Here is an 18,416-nt window from a genome sequence, read left to right on the forward strand (position 1 = left end):
GCAAATACCAAGGCCTATATTTTGTCTTGCAAAAGTTTTAAATTCAACACTTTAAATGGCATACTTTTGTAGTACAGAGAAAATAAATGTTGAAAACAAATAGGGGAGGAACAACATAGCTAGATCTCAAACCCTCTTCACTTTGGGAACGTGGCGGAATAGCCTAATACACTTTAGTTATTTACCCCTTTTTCTCCCCAAATTCGTGGTATCCAATTGGCCTCATCGCTGCTACTCCTGTACGGACTCAGGAGAGGCGAAGGTCGAGTGCCGTGCCTCCTCCGAAACACAACCCAACCAAGCCCCAGTGCTTCTTGACACAATGCCCACTTAACCCGGAAGAAAGCTGCACCAATGTGTCTGAGGAAACACCATACACCTGGCGACCGTGTCAGTGTGCACTCCGCCCAGGAGTTATTAGTGCGCGATGGGACAAGGACATCCCTGCCGCCAAACTCTCCACTAACCCATACGACGCTGGGCCAATTGTGCGCCCCCCATGGGTCTCCCGGTCACGGCCTGGCTGCGACAGAGCCTGGACTCGAACCCAGAATCTCTAGTGGCACACCACAGCGCCACTCAGCAGGCCTGTCTGACAGAGGGTTTTAATTGATGATCAACTTACTCTGATCTGGATTGGGTGCAGAAAGGATCATGCGGTGCCTCTTCCTCACCTCATCCACTTCAGAATATATTTTATCAATCTGCCTACTAACCTCTTCCACCTGAGTCATGCACATACAGTATTTTCAGACTTATTTCAATGCACAGACACTTGCAATATTTTACAGTAATCATCTAGCTCATCTGAAAACAAACAGTACTGACTTGCCCTTCTGAATGACATCCTCCTCTGCTTGTGTTCTGCTCTGTCAAGACAAAAGTGTGAAGAAACAGTCCATTGTTAGGGAGTAAAGCCTCTTGCACACCTGCCCATAAATGTGAGGCAAATAAGTTGACAAGATATTGAAGACAATGATATTATAATGACATGGCATATTATTAGCCTGGCTGACGCGACTCACGTGATGTCAACCAGGGTTGCATTCCCTAGACCTAGAGAATATAAAATAATACAATAGAAGGCTACATTAATGCCTGATTAGATCAGTGACATTATATTAGTACTACATGGCTACATGTAGGCTACATGTACTTATTGCGGTTAATTCACCCAACCGGCCCTTCATCGCTATGTTCGATGCGTTTTTGACTGGCTAACGTTAGTTAAGTAATGCAAGCACCTATCAACTCCATCGCATCTAGCTCTGGTACAAGTGGCTAGCTAACTTTGCTTGCTCGGTCTGAGCTCAACAAACATCCATTTCGATTTGGCATGACATGGGGAAAGTTTATTCTCTTTCAATCATTAGCTAAGGAAACGTAGTCCAAGTTTGCTAGCTAACTATCTGGTTGTGGCAGACAACATAATTCGCATGATGCTCCTACAAGCTTGTTGGAATGGGATACGCCTCTCCTCTGCCAGAGGAGGCTCGCCCCCAGCACTACTCCTGTGACTGCAGTTGTTGTTCAAGTTATTGGCCACACAGTGGCGATGTTTAATAATATACTGTATCGTGTGCGGTTATCTCCTTTCCTTTTCCCGCCATGATTCATCTGGACGCAGATGATTCCAAATCTACCAGCCAATTTCCAACATGTAAGAATAGTTTATTTTAGACTAGGTTGTAGTTGTAGTAATTACATTTCTATGTTCAGGCCATTAGTCTACAATAGGCCCAGAGGATAAAGAACATGAAACAGGAGTCACAATTAGATGAAGGCATCCTGCATCCTACAGCGATGGATTTGAATTCAGGTATGAGTAGAGTAGATAGGCCTGCCAGTAAGTTACTAGACTAATTAATGCCGATTTTCCTGAGAATGTCTACTTTCAATTCACTCAATCCAATTTAGGTATATCTAAGGAATTCGATTGGGCTTCATACCTGCTTACATCAGTGCACCTGAATATGTGCCTGTTCTATTCCCTTCATAAAGATGACAGTCCAAATAAATAGCCTAAAATACAGTCAGCATCCATCCATGTCCATCAGCATCACTGTCCGTTATGTTCGGACAAGTCAAAAGGACACAGCTCTGTAATTTTGTAGATTAAATCTGTATTGGTTTTTATATGTTTTTTAAATAGATTTTGGACAGTAGGCCTATGCGCACTCCATTATCTCTAATTAGGCTACGCACTTGATATTTGCTATTTACGCACACTAGGCCCCACCTTGGGTTCCAATGCTCTAAAAAATGACATCACGTTTTGTATTCCCACATCCAATCGAACAGCCCGGAGAATTCCTCCACTCAGTGCAAACCTAGTATAGACAGACAGCAGAGCGCATCAAGCAACAAGTACCCAAATCCGTCGCTGAAATAGTGCAATATTTCTTATTCTGTATTGAGAGACATGGAATACCAACTTTTGGGGAAATTTTGAATGGACACGCACTTTATAATTATGATGTCCACCGCTTAGTTTTATTGCAGTTTTACAAAATGTTAAGTTTTGGGGGAAAGTTTTCTTTACTGGAGACGTGGACTAATAAATACCCAGAGAAGAAGATTGCTTTTTTTTTCAGCATCTTGGAATAATGATTTATGCTTTCTGGATCGATCGTTTATTGGGGATTTAAACAACAATAATCACTATATATATATATGTATATATATAGAATCTTGTTGTAGTTGTAATCAAGCCATGGAACTATTATTCGAAATTCTGTTTGTAACTACTTTTGTCACGTTGATTCGGGTAATTTAAACAGTTTTTTTATGTCCTTCACCATTATGTGTAGGAAGACTACTGCAATGTTGCAATGTTGAGTTCATTTGATTTATTTACAGGTTAATGGTGAAGTAAAGCCAAATCCATCCAAGCATCCAGGTAAATCGAATTATACTTCATGTTAAATGTGGATTCGCTTAGCGTGATGTTCTATATTGTGTCTGAAATTAACCTACAGCATATGATGAGTATTATTGGTAATTTAGCTAAATATATACAATGTTGGGATGATGAATTATTGGTTATGGTTTACCATAAGTGTAACTTATGGTAATGGTGGTTTATTAAGCCATACAAAATGTGTTTATTGAATGAGATACCCAAACATCAACAATTGAGCTGCATCGTTTATCTTTTTAATCCTAAAAGACACACTGAGCAACGCCAGGAACATAACTAATTGAAATAGCATGATTAGGGAGAAGTCCCATCTGGAGCTTTGTTCACCCATGAACTCTCCATCCAGGCCTGCAGGTCTTGGCCACGGCCTCACACTATTGGCCGCTGGATTCGGTGGACGGGATCCATGGACTGTGGGACCAGATTGGAAACAGACCAGGTCATGTTAATGGAAGTGATATAAGTATGTGCATAGTCCTATACTTAGGAGTAGAATACCCAGTCTTTTATGTTCTTTGTCTGCATGGTCTACAGCTGTTATTCACTCCTACTTTCAATTCACCTTTTTGTCTGTCTTGCAGCCACCAAGTCCTTGCTTTAAAAGGTGCAGCTGTGTGCAGTGCTCAAATTTGATTACAGTCAAATTTACAAAAACAAATGAACAAAGTAGAGAGTCAAGACAAGAAGTCTGAAGGCTACCTTACACCACTGTTAACCCTTGCTAATGTACATCAAAGCACTCTGGTGTTATAATAAACAAAATGGGATAAAAAGCTTATCCTTCACCCCCAGGTATATTTGATGCACTTTCCAGATTAATGCTAAGACTATTAAATGAACTGTCTTGTTTGCTAAACTGATTTCCAAAAACCTTACTGTATTATTTTAACTATGGAAGCACCAATAACATTCCTAAATGGGACAATAATTGTGAAGCATCAGGTCTAGAACGGTTTTGGAATATTTCCACACAAAATGTGATTTGATCCTAAAGAAAAAGGGGGGAATGATTGATCTGTTCCTCCTTGAGCACTGTTTACTGAGCCCAACATCACACTTAATCTCATCCCTGCTCACGCACCACATCCCTCACAATGCCTAGTGTCTGCGTTTGACTCTCACTGGTCTGGTGTGTCCTCTGGTTGTTTTGTGTTATTCATGTGTATGTATGTGAATCACCTTTTTCTCCCTTGTCTGTTTGTTTTCTATGTTTCATCCAGCTCTCCAAATCCACAAGCACACTGTGCTCCCTTCCTCCCATAACTCTTCCTCTGTGTATACCAATGACTCTGCCTACACTAACATTTCTGCAACAGTAGGTGAGGAAAATCACTGCTCACTGAAATTAATTTGTGTGTATAGTCAGTCACCCTGTTCTGTTGGTGTTACTGTAGTGCTATCTATCATGTTAAGTTTATTCAGTGGCCATTGTTCTGTACATTGTGTACCAACCCAATAGTTGCCATGAGTGTGCCACACACTGCTAGTGTGTGTGTGTGTGTGTGTGTGTGTGTGTGTGTGTGTGTGTGTGTGTGTGTGTGTGTGTGTGTGTGTGTGTGTGTGTGTGTGTGTGTGTGTGTGTGTGTGTGTGTGTGTGTGTGTGTGTGTAAGATGGTGTGTGTAGTCAGGGAGAGACAGTTGTTTTCTTCACTGGAAAAAGAGCAGAGGCTGCAGTGTGTAAATTGTGATTAGACAAGCTTTGAGTATGGAGGTTATCAGATCTGTTTCTAGAGTGCTGTAAAGTTGAGCTTGACTTTTGAACCTCAATACATCAGGACAATTTCATTTTGTCTGATAACATGATTTAAGGCAGGAGAACATCAAAGATAAATCCTTGGGTCGTAGCTGGCTACCATTCATAAATGGTAGATCATTATGCAGTGGAAACACCCAACATTTGGTGCAGTTCAGAGAACCTGTTCATAAATCGATGATACTGGTTTGCCTAATTGTTAGCCTATAAAAAGCCCACTTCAGAGACAAATCTACCTCTTTTTCTCATCAGGCAAAATAATGTTGTTATTTCATCCTCCTGTAGACATAGTTGAAGGGATGGTCAACAAGGGCATCTATCTGAATGGAGATAATGGCGGCACCTTTCTCCACTTTGGGAACTACCAGAACTCCTGCATTAGTGACCCCACTCTGTGTGGTCCTGAGGGTGAGTTCTGCCTCCCTCGATCTCATCTCCCCAACATTCTACACAGTAGATGTGTAATATTTTCACAAATCATAAGTGACTATCTAATGGGGTAACTCACAAAAATCTAATTTATGGCATTTAATGTAGATCTAAATGTATTATAATTAGCATGATTTGTGGTCTGAAACAATTTCCCCTATTTTTAAATCTTTAATAAATCTATGTTCGGGTTTTTCAGGGATTACATTTTCCTTCTTTTGGAAGAACCAGGAGGCAGAGTCACGTTTTGCAATAGCCTCTGGAGGGAAAGTCATCTCCAATGGCTTCTCTGTCTATGCCAATGCCTACGCTGGATACGTAGAGTTCTACACACGAGGCAACTCGAAGAGGTGGAGGGCTAACATCAATATACCAGGTATTTAAAGGGATACTTTGGGATTTTGGCAAAGAGGCCCTTTATCTACTTCCACAGAGTCAGATGAACTCGTGGATTCCATTTTTATGTCTGCTTTCAGTTGTTAGCTTGCTTTAGCACCTCCAGTCATTGCGCTAATGCTAGCAGATACCCATAGACTTCCAGCCATTGCGCTAACGCTTGTTAGCATTGGCTCACGAAACCACCTCTAACTACCTTCATACTGGACACAGAAACATACAAATGGTATCCACAAATTCATCTGACTCTGGGTAAGGAGATAAACGGCTTCACTGCCAAAATCCCAAAGTATCCCTTTAAAAAAAGGAAAACCATTAAGGTGAAAAAGTTGATCAAATTCATTATGATACTAAACAATAATTAAAACCTTTTTTATATAAACCTCCTGGCCTCCCATGTGGGTGGTGGGAGGAAAAATGTATATATTTTGGGGGGGATTTTGGGTGATTTTTATACATATTCTTATATGAATGCATGAGGAATGTATTGTGATTTTCAATAATGTTTTCATTTTTAACCATAAATGTAAATGTTTTGGTTGATTGTATGTAGATGGAGCTACAATCATCAGCAGATACTGTTGGTCCCAGAGAGATTTTATGGATTCAATAATGGACTCAATTAATTCTTTATCTAAAACTATAAATGTGTTACTTTTTACTGGCAAGCCTGTTTCCATATTGTTGTGTAACTACAGTAAATACTGAACAGCATATACAAAAGTATGTCGACACCCCTTCAAATGAGTGGATTCGGCTGTTTCAGCCACACCCGTTGCTGACAGGTGTATAAAATTGAGCACACAGCCATGCAATCTTTATAGACAAACATTGGCAGTAGAATGGCCTTACTGAGTGACTTTAAATGTGGCAACGTCATAGGATGCCACCTTTCCAACAAGTCAGATCGTCAAATTTCTGCCATGCTAGACCTGCCCCGGTCAAGTGTAAATGCTGTTATTGTGAAGTAGAAACGTCTAGGAACAACAACGGCTCAGCCACCAAGAGGTAGGCCACACAAGCTCACAGAAGGGGACCATCGAGTGCTGAAGTGTGTAGTGCGTAAAGTCGTCTGTCCTCGGTTGCAACACTCACCACTGAGTTCAAAACTGCCTCTGGATGCAACATCAGCACAATAACTGTTCTTTGGGAGCTTCATAAAATGGGGTTCCATGGCCCAGCAGCCGCACACAAGCCTAAGATCACCATGTGCAATGCCAAGCGTCGGCTGGAGTGGTGTAAAGCTCGCCGCCATTGGACTCTGGAGCAGTGGAAACACGTTCCCTGGAGGGATGAATCATGCCAAATAGTTCAATCTTGGTTTCATCAGACCAGAGAATCTTATTTCTCATGGTCTGAAAGTCTTTTAGGTGCCTTTTGACAAACTCCAAGCGGGCTGTCATGTGCCTTTTACGGAGCAGTGGCTTCCGTCTGGCCACTCTACCATATAAAGGCCTTATTAGTGGAGTGCTGCAGAGGTGGTTGTCCTTCTGGTAGTTTCTAGGAAGAGTCTTGGTGGTTCCAAACTTCTGACATTTAAGAATGATGGAGGCCATTGTGTTCTTTGGGACCTTCAATGCTGCAGACATTTTTTGGTACCCTTCCCCAGATCTGCCTCGACATAATCCTGTCTCGGAGCTCTACAGACAATTCTTTTGACCTCATGGCTGTTATTGTTTTTGCTCTGACATGCACTGTGGGACCTTATATAGACAGGTGTGTGCCTTTCCAAATAATGTCCAATCGATTGAATTTACCACAGGTGGACTACAATCAAGCTGTAGAAACATCTCAAGGATGATCAATGGAAACAGGATGCACCTGAGCTCAATTTCAAATCTCATAGCAAAGTGTCTGAATACTTAAGTAAATAAAGTATTTCTGCTTTTCATTTTTAATACATTTGCAAAAAATTCTGCTTTTGCTTTGTCATTATCGGGTATTGTGTGTAGATTGATGAGGAAAATGTGTTATTTAATCCATTTTAGAATAAGGCTGTAAGGTTACAAAATGTAGAAAAGGGGAAGGGGTCTGCATACTTTCATAATGCACTGTATTTCAAACTCACAGGTCCAAGTAGACTCTAAATTAAGTAATTGAAATAACATAAACATAAACTACATGGGCAAAACTATTTCTCCATCCCTTACAATCTCAGATCTGCTATTTATGGAGGAAAACATATCATGTCGCTCTGTGCACTGCAGGTTCTTTGAATAAGAAAGAAACATTTACCAAAAAATGTTCACATTCTCAAGTGTCCTCCGTCGTCTTGTTTTTGTTACAATTAATTAAGGTTTTGAACATGAGGCGTCAGGACTTCATGTGTACTTTTGATTTATTTGATTATTACTTACAGAATATCAAACATCTGGTTCTTATAATTTGACATGATGATATTTCACCATGCAGTTGTTTAGCCTTAGGCTCATAACAGATCTATGACTGAACCAGCTCTTATGAGACCTGTGCCAGTACCAGGAGACATGACTGGTTCAGTAGACCTTGTCACAATGTGTCCCTGCCTAACCTGCGACAGAAACATTTCTAGCTAAAATAGCGGGAGAGATTAAAAGGAAAGAGAGATTGAAAGTGTGAATGGGGAAGTTGTTGGTTTGTGTTTAAGCCAATCCCAACAGGATAGCTGTGTTTTAACACTGAACCAGCCTCTTCTGGTGGAAGTGTTCACACTGAATATATTGTCTTTTGGGATTCTCTTTATTGTCCGTTTAGCTCAGAAGAACTGAAGATGTTATTTCGTCTTTGGAGAAGTCTATCGGAAACGTTTGAAGGAATAGAATGGAGATGCTGACTGAATGGTTGGAGTGGAATATGGGGACATATTGGGTGGATATAGTGGAAAAGCACAATTAAAATTTGTGTGACATACTGTAGGCTATAATACCCACATACAAAGAGTAGATAAATACTTTAGGTGAAGGGAAGGTGAAGTCCTGATTATGATGTCTCCTCTCTCTTCCCTTTCAGGGCCCTTCTGGACCCACATTCTGTTCACTTGGACCCTGACGGACGGTCTCAACATCTATATCAACGGGACGTTCAACACCAGCGACCCCACTGGCAACGTGTCCATGAACTATGGGGACCCTTACCCTGACCTGGTCATTGGGACAGGAAATGAGCAGTCCTATGGACACTACGTGACAGGAGCCTTTGATGAGTTTGTCATCTGGGAGAGGGCCCTGTCACCAGAGGAGATCCTCATGTACTACAAAGCTGCCACAGGTAATGTCAGATGTCACCGTCAGTCTGGAATGGACCACTCTTTTTTCCGTGATGTGAAATGTTCACTATGTTCACTCTTTCCCCTTGATTTATGTGGGGAGATTGGGGTTAAAAAGCTATTTACATCTTGGTCATTGCCATTGACATTCCGTGCACAGTACTGACGCATGGAATACACAACAAGATATTAAACCGTGCAAAACCTCCTCATCTTAACAACATCTCACACACCATAAAAGTTTGGTTTCACATTCGAGGACTCAACTGACTTTAAACTGAGTGACTGAAGTTATTTTAAACCATAATGACCTTTTTCATTGCTGCTTTGATGTATCTTGTGTGGTCTAGAATTATTCTGAAACTCGAAAGAAATGGACAATGTCCTCTGTATGGTCCGAGAAATGTTATTCAGAGCATGGTGAAATGTGTATAAGATAGTAAAAATGGATGAATCACTTGTCATGCTTATGGAAAATAGGAATAATTTGGGTCTGGACACCCATTCCCTGGGTTTTTGTCTACTGACTAGACCCCATTGTGAAGGACTCAGGTGGTCATGTTTGCATGAAGGCGTAGCCTTAAATTTCTCAGACATAACAGACATGAACAAGAAGGTTGTTATGGTTATGAAAAGTGTTTTAATATGTTATACCTGTAGATAATGAATGGGACTAAAGAAGAGCAGACTGTTGGAAGGGACGTTCCTAATGTAAAACCATATATGGTCATTTATTGTTGCTAAGTGCACTAATTGGTGTGTTATTTACAGACAGCATGATGTCATGACTTCCTTCTAACATCTCTTTGGCTTGTACAGTACCTCAGTGATGTATCTGGCGGTTGATTATCTAAAGAGCAGGTACAATAGCACAGCACTTCTTTTCATCTATCCCCGGCTGGGGGAAGGTCCACCATCATCAGACATGTTCCAAGGAATCAGGAATCTTTGTGGCCTGAACAATTCCAGCACTTCTCTAAGCGTTCTATTTGGCATCTAGCTTGTGTTGCTATTGATGACCGGTGGAAGAGCACTGCTAATGGGACTCTTGTATTTCTCCAACTAGGTGATACTTTGACTTACCCTTCCACAACAAGCGTTCCTAAAGAAGTCTCCTCTACGATGCAAACACTGGTGAGTTCTCAACTTCTCAACACAATGGGGTCTAGTCATTAGCATTTTGCTACATCCGCAATAACATCTGCTAAACATGTGTATGTGACCAGTACGATTTTGACTTGAAATTTGAAATTTGGTGATTTATACAGATTAACGTCTTACCATGGGAAAGTGGATATTTTTAAACCGTTTTCAGGGTTTTACTACTAGAACAGACACACAGCAGCCTCGCAGGAAATTAGGTAGAAGGCTGGTGGTTGAACCGCAATAATCACAAACAATTCATTTCTTATGGAACCATTTTCTTCCCTTTAAGACTGTGGAATTGGAAAGGGGGATATTGAGAACACAAGTGAATAGACCTCTCCTGCCTATTAAATGGCAGTTGTGGGCGTAGAGTGAAGAAAGTAGAGACAGCTGTTCAACACAGCACAAAATGGGTCCCTGTAGGGCATGACGCTGGAAAAAGACCAGCAGTCTTTTACAGCAGACATCTATGCAGAAAGAGTTCTTACTAAAGGTAATGGTCACCATAATGTGTTCCTGTGTATATTGGTCCCATTCTGGTCTTTGGAGAGTTTCTGTAATGCCTGGTGTTTTGTTCCCTCAGGGAGTTGCATATGTGTCCTATTCTATCATCAACAAGCTGAGTGAGGAGATCCACAGCTCTCAGGACCCCATGCCCATGTTTGGCTTCCTGGAGTCTCTGCCATTCAGCCTGCCCAACAAGACCATCCCCCACGACACTGCCAACAACTTCACACAGGTGCAGGAACACACGGATATATACATGCGAGTGTGCACGAAGGCACACACACGAACACACACACCAAAGTAGGATGTAATAGTTTGTTTCAGATCACAGACATGATGTGTTGTTGTGTCCCGCCCAGGCTTTTCTGAAGAGTGTGGAGGAGGTGTTGTCTTCTGAAGTGGCCAGGGAAGATGAGGTAAGTACGTTTCAAGTTTTTAATGTCACGTGCACAAGTACAGTGAAATGCCTTTCTTGCCAGCTCTAAACCCACTAATCAATATCAATGTAGTACTAAACATAACACACGGTAGAACAAGAACACATTAGAAATAAAAAATATGAAATATATCGATTTCATGATATCTCTGTGAAGTCACTGTGTGAGTTTACAGCAAACTAGCTATATGATAGTGAACTGTGAATATGATCACATTCGTTCAGGCTCAAGTTCAGCGCCCTCACACGTGAGATCACAGGAATTCCTGAGCAGAGAGACATTTCGAGCGAGTTTGTCGTTACAATTTCTATACACACTGAACAGGCGTGCTTGTTTTCATGTGAGCAAGCTGAACCAGACGTTCTTAGTGCATGAAAACTTTGGACTTGGACATGGAGAGCACCATCAAAAGGAAGTCAGATGTCATTCACAGTAATACAGTGAATATCGGCCCAGCTGATAAGACTCTTAACGCATGCTACTACTTGGTTTTATGGTCTATCAGGGAGAGTTTACCAACTCTCAAAATACAGTAGATACAGTAAGTTGCCAGTGTGTCTCTATGAGTGTGAATGTTGTTATTGGACCGTTTGGAGCAGGAGTCCACCCCAGTGGTCAGTGGGCTGATTGAGACAGTGGACAACGTGATGGTCCAGATGGTGTCCAGCCTGGAGTCCAGCCCCAGCCCCCGATCTCTCATCTCACTGGGAGGAAAGTCCTTTGTAGCAGGTCAGTACCGTGACAACGCAACTCTCTCCTGACTGTTCTGTATGACTCACAGACTGTGGTGTTAAGTTAGGGTTGAGAGTTACTGTACTAAGAAGGAAGTTCTAAGAAGGAAGTTCAAGGAGAGTTTTGAACTAACTGGCTACATACAGTATGTTTCCCTCAGAAGATAGAGATCTGACCAAGCTTAGATAACCATGGTCCTTTCCATGCAACTAATTTCCCTCTGGTAGGGGTTAGTTTGGCACAATATTTAGTTTTCCTGTGGACAAGCCTGCGTTGTCTCTCTCCCAGGGGCTCAGTCAAATCTTTGATCCGCCCATGAATCATCACCACCAGCAGATAACACTGTGCTTTTGGCTCCCTGTCAGAACCCCTCCTGGCCTGGTGTTGGAGTTAGTTAACCACTCACAGTGCTCCCTCTCTCTGTGTTTCCAACCCCCGACCCCAATAGATTACTCTCTGATGAAGATTCCACAGAACTACAATCTTCCCCATTACCGCTTCCCCATGCAAGGAAAGAACTACATCTCAGTGCCCGGCGAGGCGTTCACCATGCAGTGTGAGTGTCCTACATCCCATTTCACTCTATGTTCTAAAAACATACAATACATTGAAATACTCACTCTCTCACAGCAATTCGTATTTTGTGTGTGTATTACATTGCTCGAATGTAGCATATGCTCATCTTTCTTTTGTGTCTGGCTCTTACTTCTCCTCAGCACATAGCTTCATTGGCTTGAATGTGAATAAATACTGGCCATTGTTTCTGCACTCTGTTTCTGCTAAGATACATTTGCCTAACCAGTAAGGTCTTGCTATTGGGCAGAAGTTCATTATGATGATAGGGTTAAAGACCTTTAACATAGCAATGGTAGTGTGTGAGAGAGCCACCATGAAACTGCTTGTGAGACTTTAAAGTGCAGGATTACAGCTACAGTACTGTATGACTTCTATGCAGAGAGGCAATGTACCACAGACAGAGAGAGGGATACGTTTCATCCACTTTACTCTCCATTCAAAAGAAGCCCCTCCACTCACAGTGAACTAATTGATTTACTTAGCCCATTCTTAGCGGCGATGTGAATGCTGGTTTGGCAGAAATTACGGCAGTATTAAAACTGTTTGTTAGACTTGTGTTAGGGTCAGATCCATTTGGCTCCACCTGGCCCTCAAACACACTGCGTTGCTACACTAACTTTTAAATAAACCATTTTAATCATCTGTTAAAACCTCATTATCAGAAATTGAATATAAATGTTACTGCTGGCAACTTAGCTCCTAGATTTAGTTAATGTAGCGTTGTGTGTCCTGACACATGGCATACTGTATTAAAGGCACCAAGTGGCGCTTTTATAAGCCAATTAAGCGCAGAGAAAGTGTTACACATTTTGAACAATTCTCTTGGACTGAGATACTTCCAAGTATTCATAAAAAGATGCAGATTATGCCCTTTTCTATTATTTTCTTTCTTCCTTAGAAAAGCTTTATAGGCAAACTGGCCACCAACTGATCCCTACAAAGGTCTGGTAGGGGGCATTACAGTCATTACATTCAAAGTTCATTAGATTCAAAACCTTGACTTGTGATATGAACTCAGATTATTTCATACACAATGTATTTTCAACACCAGTGTTTGTTTTCTTACTCATTGAGGTAGATTTGATTTCATGAAAGCGGTACTTTTACCGTCAAGCGTTTCAGATCCCTCTCTAGTAGTTACCATGTTGTAGATTGCCTATGTGGTGGTGAGAGTGTATAAGAGTTGGGCACAGGCCTCCTGCTGTACTGTTTCAGTCATGGCACTGTGACTTGCATAATTTCCCAACACACACGTGGTCCGGTGTCCCCCTCCATCTCACCCGTGTGTGAGCATACAGCTCTCCAATTAGTCAGGGAGTGCCAACTTGAGGCAGCGAGGCTGCTTAATTAAGTTCCCCTCACTGTGAGCATTTTAGCAACTCCTCATCACATTCTCAACCCTGCTATGAGTCTGTTTCACCTTTGACCACTCTCTCTCTCTCTCTCTCTCTCTCCCTCCCTCCCTCCCTCTCTCTCTCTCTCTCCCTCCCTCCCTCCCTCCCTCCCTCCTTCCCTCTTTCCACCTCAGCCCAAACCACAATCGTGGGTCTTTTCTACCACAACATGCACAACTACTACAGAGAGATCAGCCCACTCAGGACCAGGTAAGGGGGATGGGAGGACACATAAAAAGCCCTGATCATACCAAATAGAAATGCTCTCTATGTAGGAATTATGATTCACTTAAATGTGTGATATATAGTTATCCTGACCAAACACAGTACAGTAGACAGCACTGTTTAAAGTAAGTTTAGAGCCTGCAGAAAGTAATATAATATTCTCATTTACAAGCATTCAGAAGACGCTTGAGGTTGTCAAAGCATCTCTTTGGGGACCAATCAGAAAAGTACGCAATAAACTAAATAGTTTTCTTTGCACGCCTTGCAATTAAGAATTACAGTCATTGAGAAGAAGTGATCTCAGAGGATCTAAGGGATGTTATGGCGATAAGTGCTCTGAGCATCAGCACAGGATCACTTCCTGTGTGTCCGCTGTGGTCCCCTGGCGGAGTGGCGCCCCTGTTTCCTGTTGTCCGTAACAGATCATGCCTGGGGCCATTCCTTATCAGCCTCCCACCAGGCGATCTCTCATCTGACCACTTAACCACCACTGGCTGATACATCCTGCCGTTAACTTCATACAGGAACTTGGCCACACACTTCTTTTCCCAGTAATAGGGGAAGCATATTACGATAATCCTGTGAAATAAATATTTGACATGAGTTTGATTAAAGTAATTTGGTGGTCTAAGCGTAAACAATCTTGTTTGATTAACATGTAGTTACTGGCAGACATCATCAATAGCATAATTGCGTCTAGAAATACAGCTTATTATGCTCAAGGAGTTGGACTGACTGTTGTGGCCCTCAGTACAGCAAATAGTTTTGACTGCCTCTGCAGAAATCCAGAATCTAAAGCAGCGTTTACACCATTTACACAGGCAGCTCAATTCTGATATTTTGCCCAATTATTGGCAAAAGATCTGTTCTAATTGGTTGAAAGACCAATGAATGGCAAAAGATTACAATTATGCAAACTGTGTAAACGCAGCCTAAAAGTACCATGTGTAAGTGATACGGCACTTAGGATCAATCAGCTTCTGCTACAATATACTTTTTTCTAAACGAGTTTCTCAGTAAAACTGGATGACAATAATAAACACCCATGTTTACAAAGTAGAAAAGCAGTTTATTCAGGAAATTCCAATTGGTGTAAGTAAGCCACCATTTTAGAAGGCATAACTTATTTACTCCACATTTGATGATTAGGTTAGTTCCCAATGGTTGTGTTTCACTCCCCAGTGGGTGAGAATGATACGGGGGTGTTGCCTCTACAACCTACCGTCACTTACCTGTTGACCTCGAAAAGCTCCTGACGTAATGCTGTGTTTTCACTGTGATTGATGACATGACAGGTGTTTCAGAGTCCCACTCTCCTGCTACTGTTCTGAGCCCTCTGTGACACTACTGTGTACATAAAACACCTCTCATTGGTGTTAGTGACAAACCATCTCTCTCAGGATCAACGAGGCAGCTGATTTCAAAGACCATAAGATCCAGGTGGCTAGTTTCCTCATCTCACTGAAGGTGGAGCCATCGCCTGCCCTGTCCGTCAACCTGTCTGGGGCTCCGCTCATCAAGATCGTCCTCACACACATCCTGGTAAGAGTACATACCAACACACACCGCCCAGGAGTGTATTGAATTACCAAGCTATGACGATGGGATTACCATTTTACTGGCCATAAGAAACCATCTCTGTTACGAGTAAGGGACTTGAAAAATTGTGCTGGAAAACTGTTTAGCAATGGTTCTTCGGAAATGGACATCACAGTTGCTGGTTGCGGGACTGTTACCTTATCTGAAGAAGGGTGTGATTTTGGCTAAGGAGTATCCCCTTTTGTATATTGTTTCTTTTTTTTGGGGGGGGGGGGGCTCAGTAGGGGACAGTCACTCAATTAGTCCATGTCAGCTATTTCTTTTTTGATTGGTAAGTTAGTCTAGCCTGCTATCTAACCTAGTAATCATGGTCGAATTACCAACTGGGGTCCCCCATTGATTTTGTTAGTCACTCTTTTTGTGGCCCCCCCCCCCATCAAAGTTCCCATCCCTGATCTATATCATTCCAAAGGCACTCAAAAATACCCCCCCCCCCTGTTTTCCCTCACAGTATGTGAAAAGAACTGTTTCTTGTGAACAGTGGATTGTAAAAGCTCAGTACTCACAAAGACAAAGGACATTTATTTTTGTTTCCATTAGTCCCAACCTCTTCATTGTCCTTAACAAAGCATGATTCTTCCCAAAAGAAAAGTGATTATCAACATTTGAACTGTAAGCTTTGTGCACTTTGAAAGGAACAACCATTTGAGTTTATGAACAACAAGCCTTTCTGCTTTGTGGCAGGGATTTAGTGGAGAAAGTGTTGCCAGCTTCTTTAGACCTCTCCCATGGCATTTGAAACCCATAATGAAAGTTAATTTAGAAAACGTGTATGGCAATTGTTAGTCCTACTGTAAATGCAGAAATGCAATGGAGAGCTCGAAAGTCCATCCATAGAGTGATCTTAAATCACCCACTTCAAGTCAAACGTTTTTCCATAAACACTCAATAGTTGGAGGAGGGCAAAATGAACTCCACAAGATATCATCCAATAGTAATTTTATCCAATCATTTTTTACCAAAAATAAGATGGGATATTTTTCCATCAGCTAACATAAGTAGCCCCAGTCCATTTTACTTGTAGAGAATGTGCTTCCCCTGCCATGTGAGCTGCTCAGTTGAAAATATTCACTTGCTATTAAAGTGAATCACCATCAAAGGTATTTTTTTCCTTCCGTCTCTCTTAAGAGCACAAATTAAAACCATGCGGCTTTGTGAAACCATGGCAATGGGCTTTGTTTGCCTCCATTTTCCCATGGAAATAAATGTTTATGCTGCAAGGATCTGACCGGGTTCCTGTGACATGATTTTAGCAGACACCACGAGAGAGGGGAGAGTCTCCTGTATTATGAAGTGCTGGAGATGCATTTCAGTGCTCTTTCATCTTGATTCAAGGTGTTTCTATTTACACTCACTTACACTGCCTTACCGCTTGTTGTTATGGTGACAAAATAAAGTAGCGATAAAGCAATGGTTTTCACAGATATGAACATTGGTCATGTGACGGGAATAGTTTGGACCTCAACTCCAGTGACACAAATTACCGTACAGTATGTGATTTTGTTTTTTGACTTGGGTACTCCCAAGTGCCAACACCTAACGTAAGACAATAGCTGAGACTTATGTTTGGAAGTTGCATACCTCACACATCACTTTTTGGCTGTAACCTTAACTAGAAAAAAACGTACATATGCTATTACTGGTCTGTTGTGAGCCGGAGGATAGATTCAGGCCAAAAGTGACTGACTATTTTGGGAATTTTTATGTCTCTGCGAGCTGGTGGATACTTATCACCCTCTGAACTAGGAAAGAGGGAGAACTGCTCACCCACTATGTGGAAGACCTTTCCCGTCATTGTTCACTCCGCTTTTTACTGCCTGTCTCAAGTCCACTCCCTAATGACTTCCCGTGGCGTGCCTCCATTGCTCAGGGGTAGCTTAATGATTTGTGATGGACCCTTCTGTTTTCCCAACGCTTTTAGCCAGCAAGAGGAGAGAGAGAGAGACATCTAGTCACTTTATTAAAGTCTGAGCAGGGTAATTGTGTCAGCAGCAACATAGTACTGTCAGCTCCACCATATTTCACCATCCTGGTCATGGTGCCATGGTAACAACAGGTCCTGTGTATTAGTAACACTGTAGTACAGGGATCATCAACTAGATTCAGCCGCGGGCCGATTTTTGGTAGGGTCTGGAACATACAGTGCCTTGCGAAAGTATTCGGCCCCCTTGAACTGTACGACCTTTTGCCACATTTCAGGCTTCAAACATAAAGATATAAAACTGTATTTTTTTGTGATGAATCAACAACAAGTGGGACACAATCATGAAGTGGAACGACATTTATTGGATATTTCAAACTTTTTTAACAAATCAAAAACTGAAAAATTGGGTGTGCAAAATTATTCAGCCCCCTTAAGTTAATACTTTGTAGCGTTCCACTTCATGATTGTGTCCCACTTGTTGTTGATTCTTCACAAAAAAATACAGTTTCATATCGTTATGTTTGAAGCCTGAAATGTGGCAAAAGGTCACAAAGTTCAAGGGGGCCGAATACTTTCGCAAGGCACTGTAATTACAAATCATATGTAAACTGAAAATTGACTGCAAGAAGTCCAAACAGGTATAATATTTGACTAAAACATAATCATTTCAAACCTTGTTTACATTTGTATACGATCACGTCTCTTTGTAGTGCTTTGTGTGGGCAAGTGGTTTGCTGATGTCAGTGTTGTGAACAGAGTGCCTCATGGTGGCAGTGGGGTTATGGTATGAGAAGGCATAAGCTACAGGCGACAAACAGAATTTTATCGATGTAAATTTGAATGCACAGAGATACCGGGATGATATCCTGAGATCCTGAGGCCCATCGTCGTGCCATTCATCCTCCACCATCACCTCATGTTTCAAATCAAATCAAATGTTATTTGTAACATGCGCCAAATACAACAAGTGTATACCTTACCGTGAAACGCTTACTTACAAGCCCTTAACCAACAGTGCAGTTCAAGAAGAGTTAAGAAAATATTTACCAAATAAACCAAAAAGGAATAAAAAGTAGCACAATAAAACAACAATAACAAGGCTATATACAGGGGGTACCGGTACCGAGTCAATGT

At 41.6% G+C, this 18,416-nt stretch overlaps 1 protein-coding gene across 2 annotated transcripts in view; it reads left to right on the top strand.

The window, feature by feature from the left end:
* The first annotated feature begins 2,317 nt into the window (after nucleotides 1-2,317).
* Nucleotides 2,318-18,416, top strand: part of LOC109895828 (adhesion G-protein coupled receptor D1) — a 42,211-nt gene continuing 26,112 nt past the window's right edge. The window contains exons 1-14 of one of the 2 annotated variants that reach the window (XM_020489847.2): nucleotides 2,341-2,767; nucleotides 2,860-2,899; nucleotides 3,267-3,383; nucleotides 4,141-4,239; nucleotides 4,959-5,081; nucleotides 5,302-5,478; nucleotides 8,487-8,744; nucleotides 9,809-9,876; nucleotides 10,472-10,627; nucleotides 10,755-10,811; nucleotides 11,432-11,561; nucleotides 12,013-12,120; nucleotides 13,669-13,744; nucleotides 15,160-15,301. In XM_020489847.2, the coding sequence (XP_020345436.2) occupies nucleotides 2,714-2,767; nucleotides 2,860-2,899; nucleotides 3,267-3,383; nucleotides 4,141-4,239; nucleotides 4,959-5,081; nucleotides 5,302-5,478; nucleotides 8,487-8,744; nucleotides 9,809-9,876; nucleotides 10,472-10,627; nucleotides 10,755-10,811; nucleotides 11,432-11,561; nucleotides 12,013-12,120; nucleotides 13,669-13,744; nucleotides 15,160-15,301 (1,605 nt within the window). In that variant the 5' untranslated portion in view covers nucleotides 2,341-2,713. Of the gene's footprint in view, nucleotides 2,768-2,859; nucleotides 2,900-3,266; nucleotides 3,384-4,140; nucleotides 4,240-4,958; nucleotides 5,082-5,301; nucleotides 5,479-8,486; nucleotides 8,745-9,808; nucleotides 9,877-10,471; nucleotides 10,628-10,754; nucleotides 10,812-11,431; nucleotides 11,562-12,012; nucleotides 12,121-13,668; nucleotides 13,745-15,159; nucleotides 15,302-18,416 lie in introns of both variants that reach the window. The other variant, XM_031830163.1, reaches the window with a different exon arrangement.

Source organism: Oncorhynchus kisutch, linkage group LG8 (assembly GCF_002021735.2).
Source record: "Oncorhynchus kisutch isolate 150728-3 linkage group LG8, Okis_V2, whole genome shotgun sequence".
NCBI lineage: Eukaryota > Metazoa > Chordata > Actinopteri > Salmoniformes > Salmonidae > Oncorhynchus > Oncorhynchus kisutch.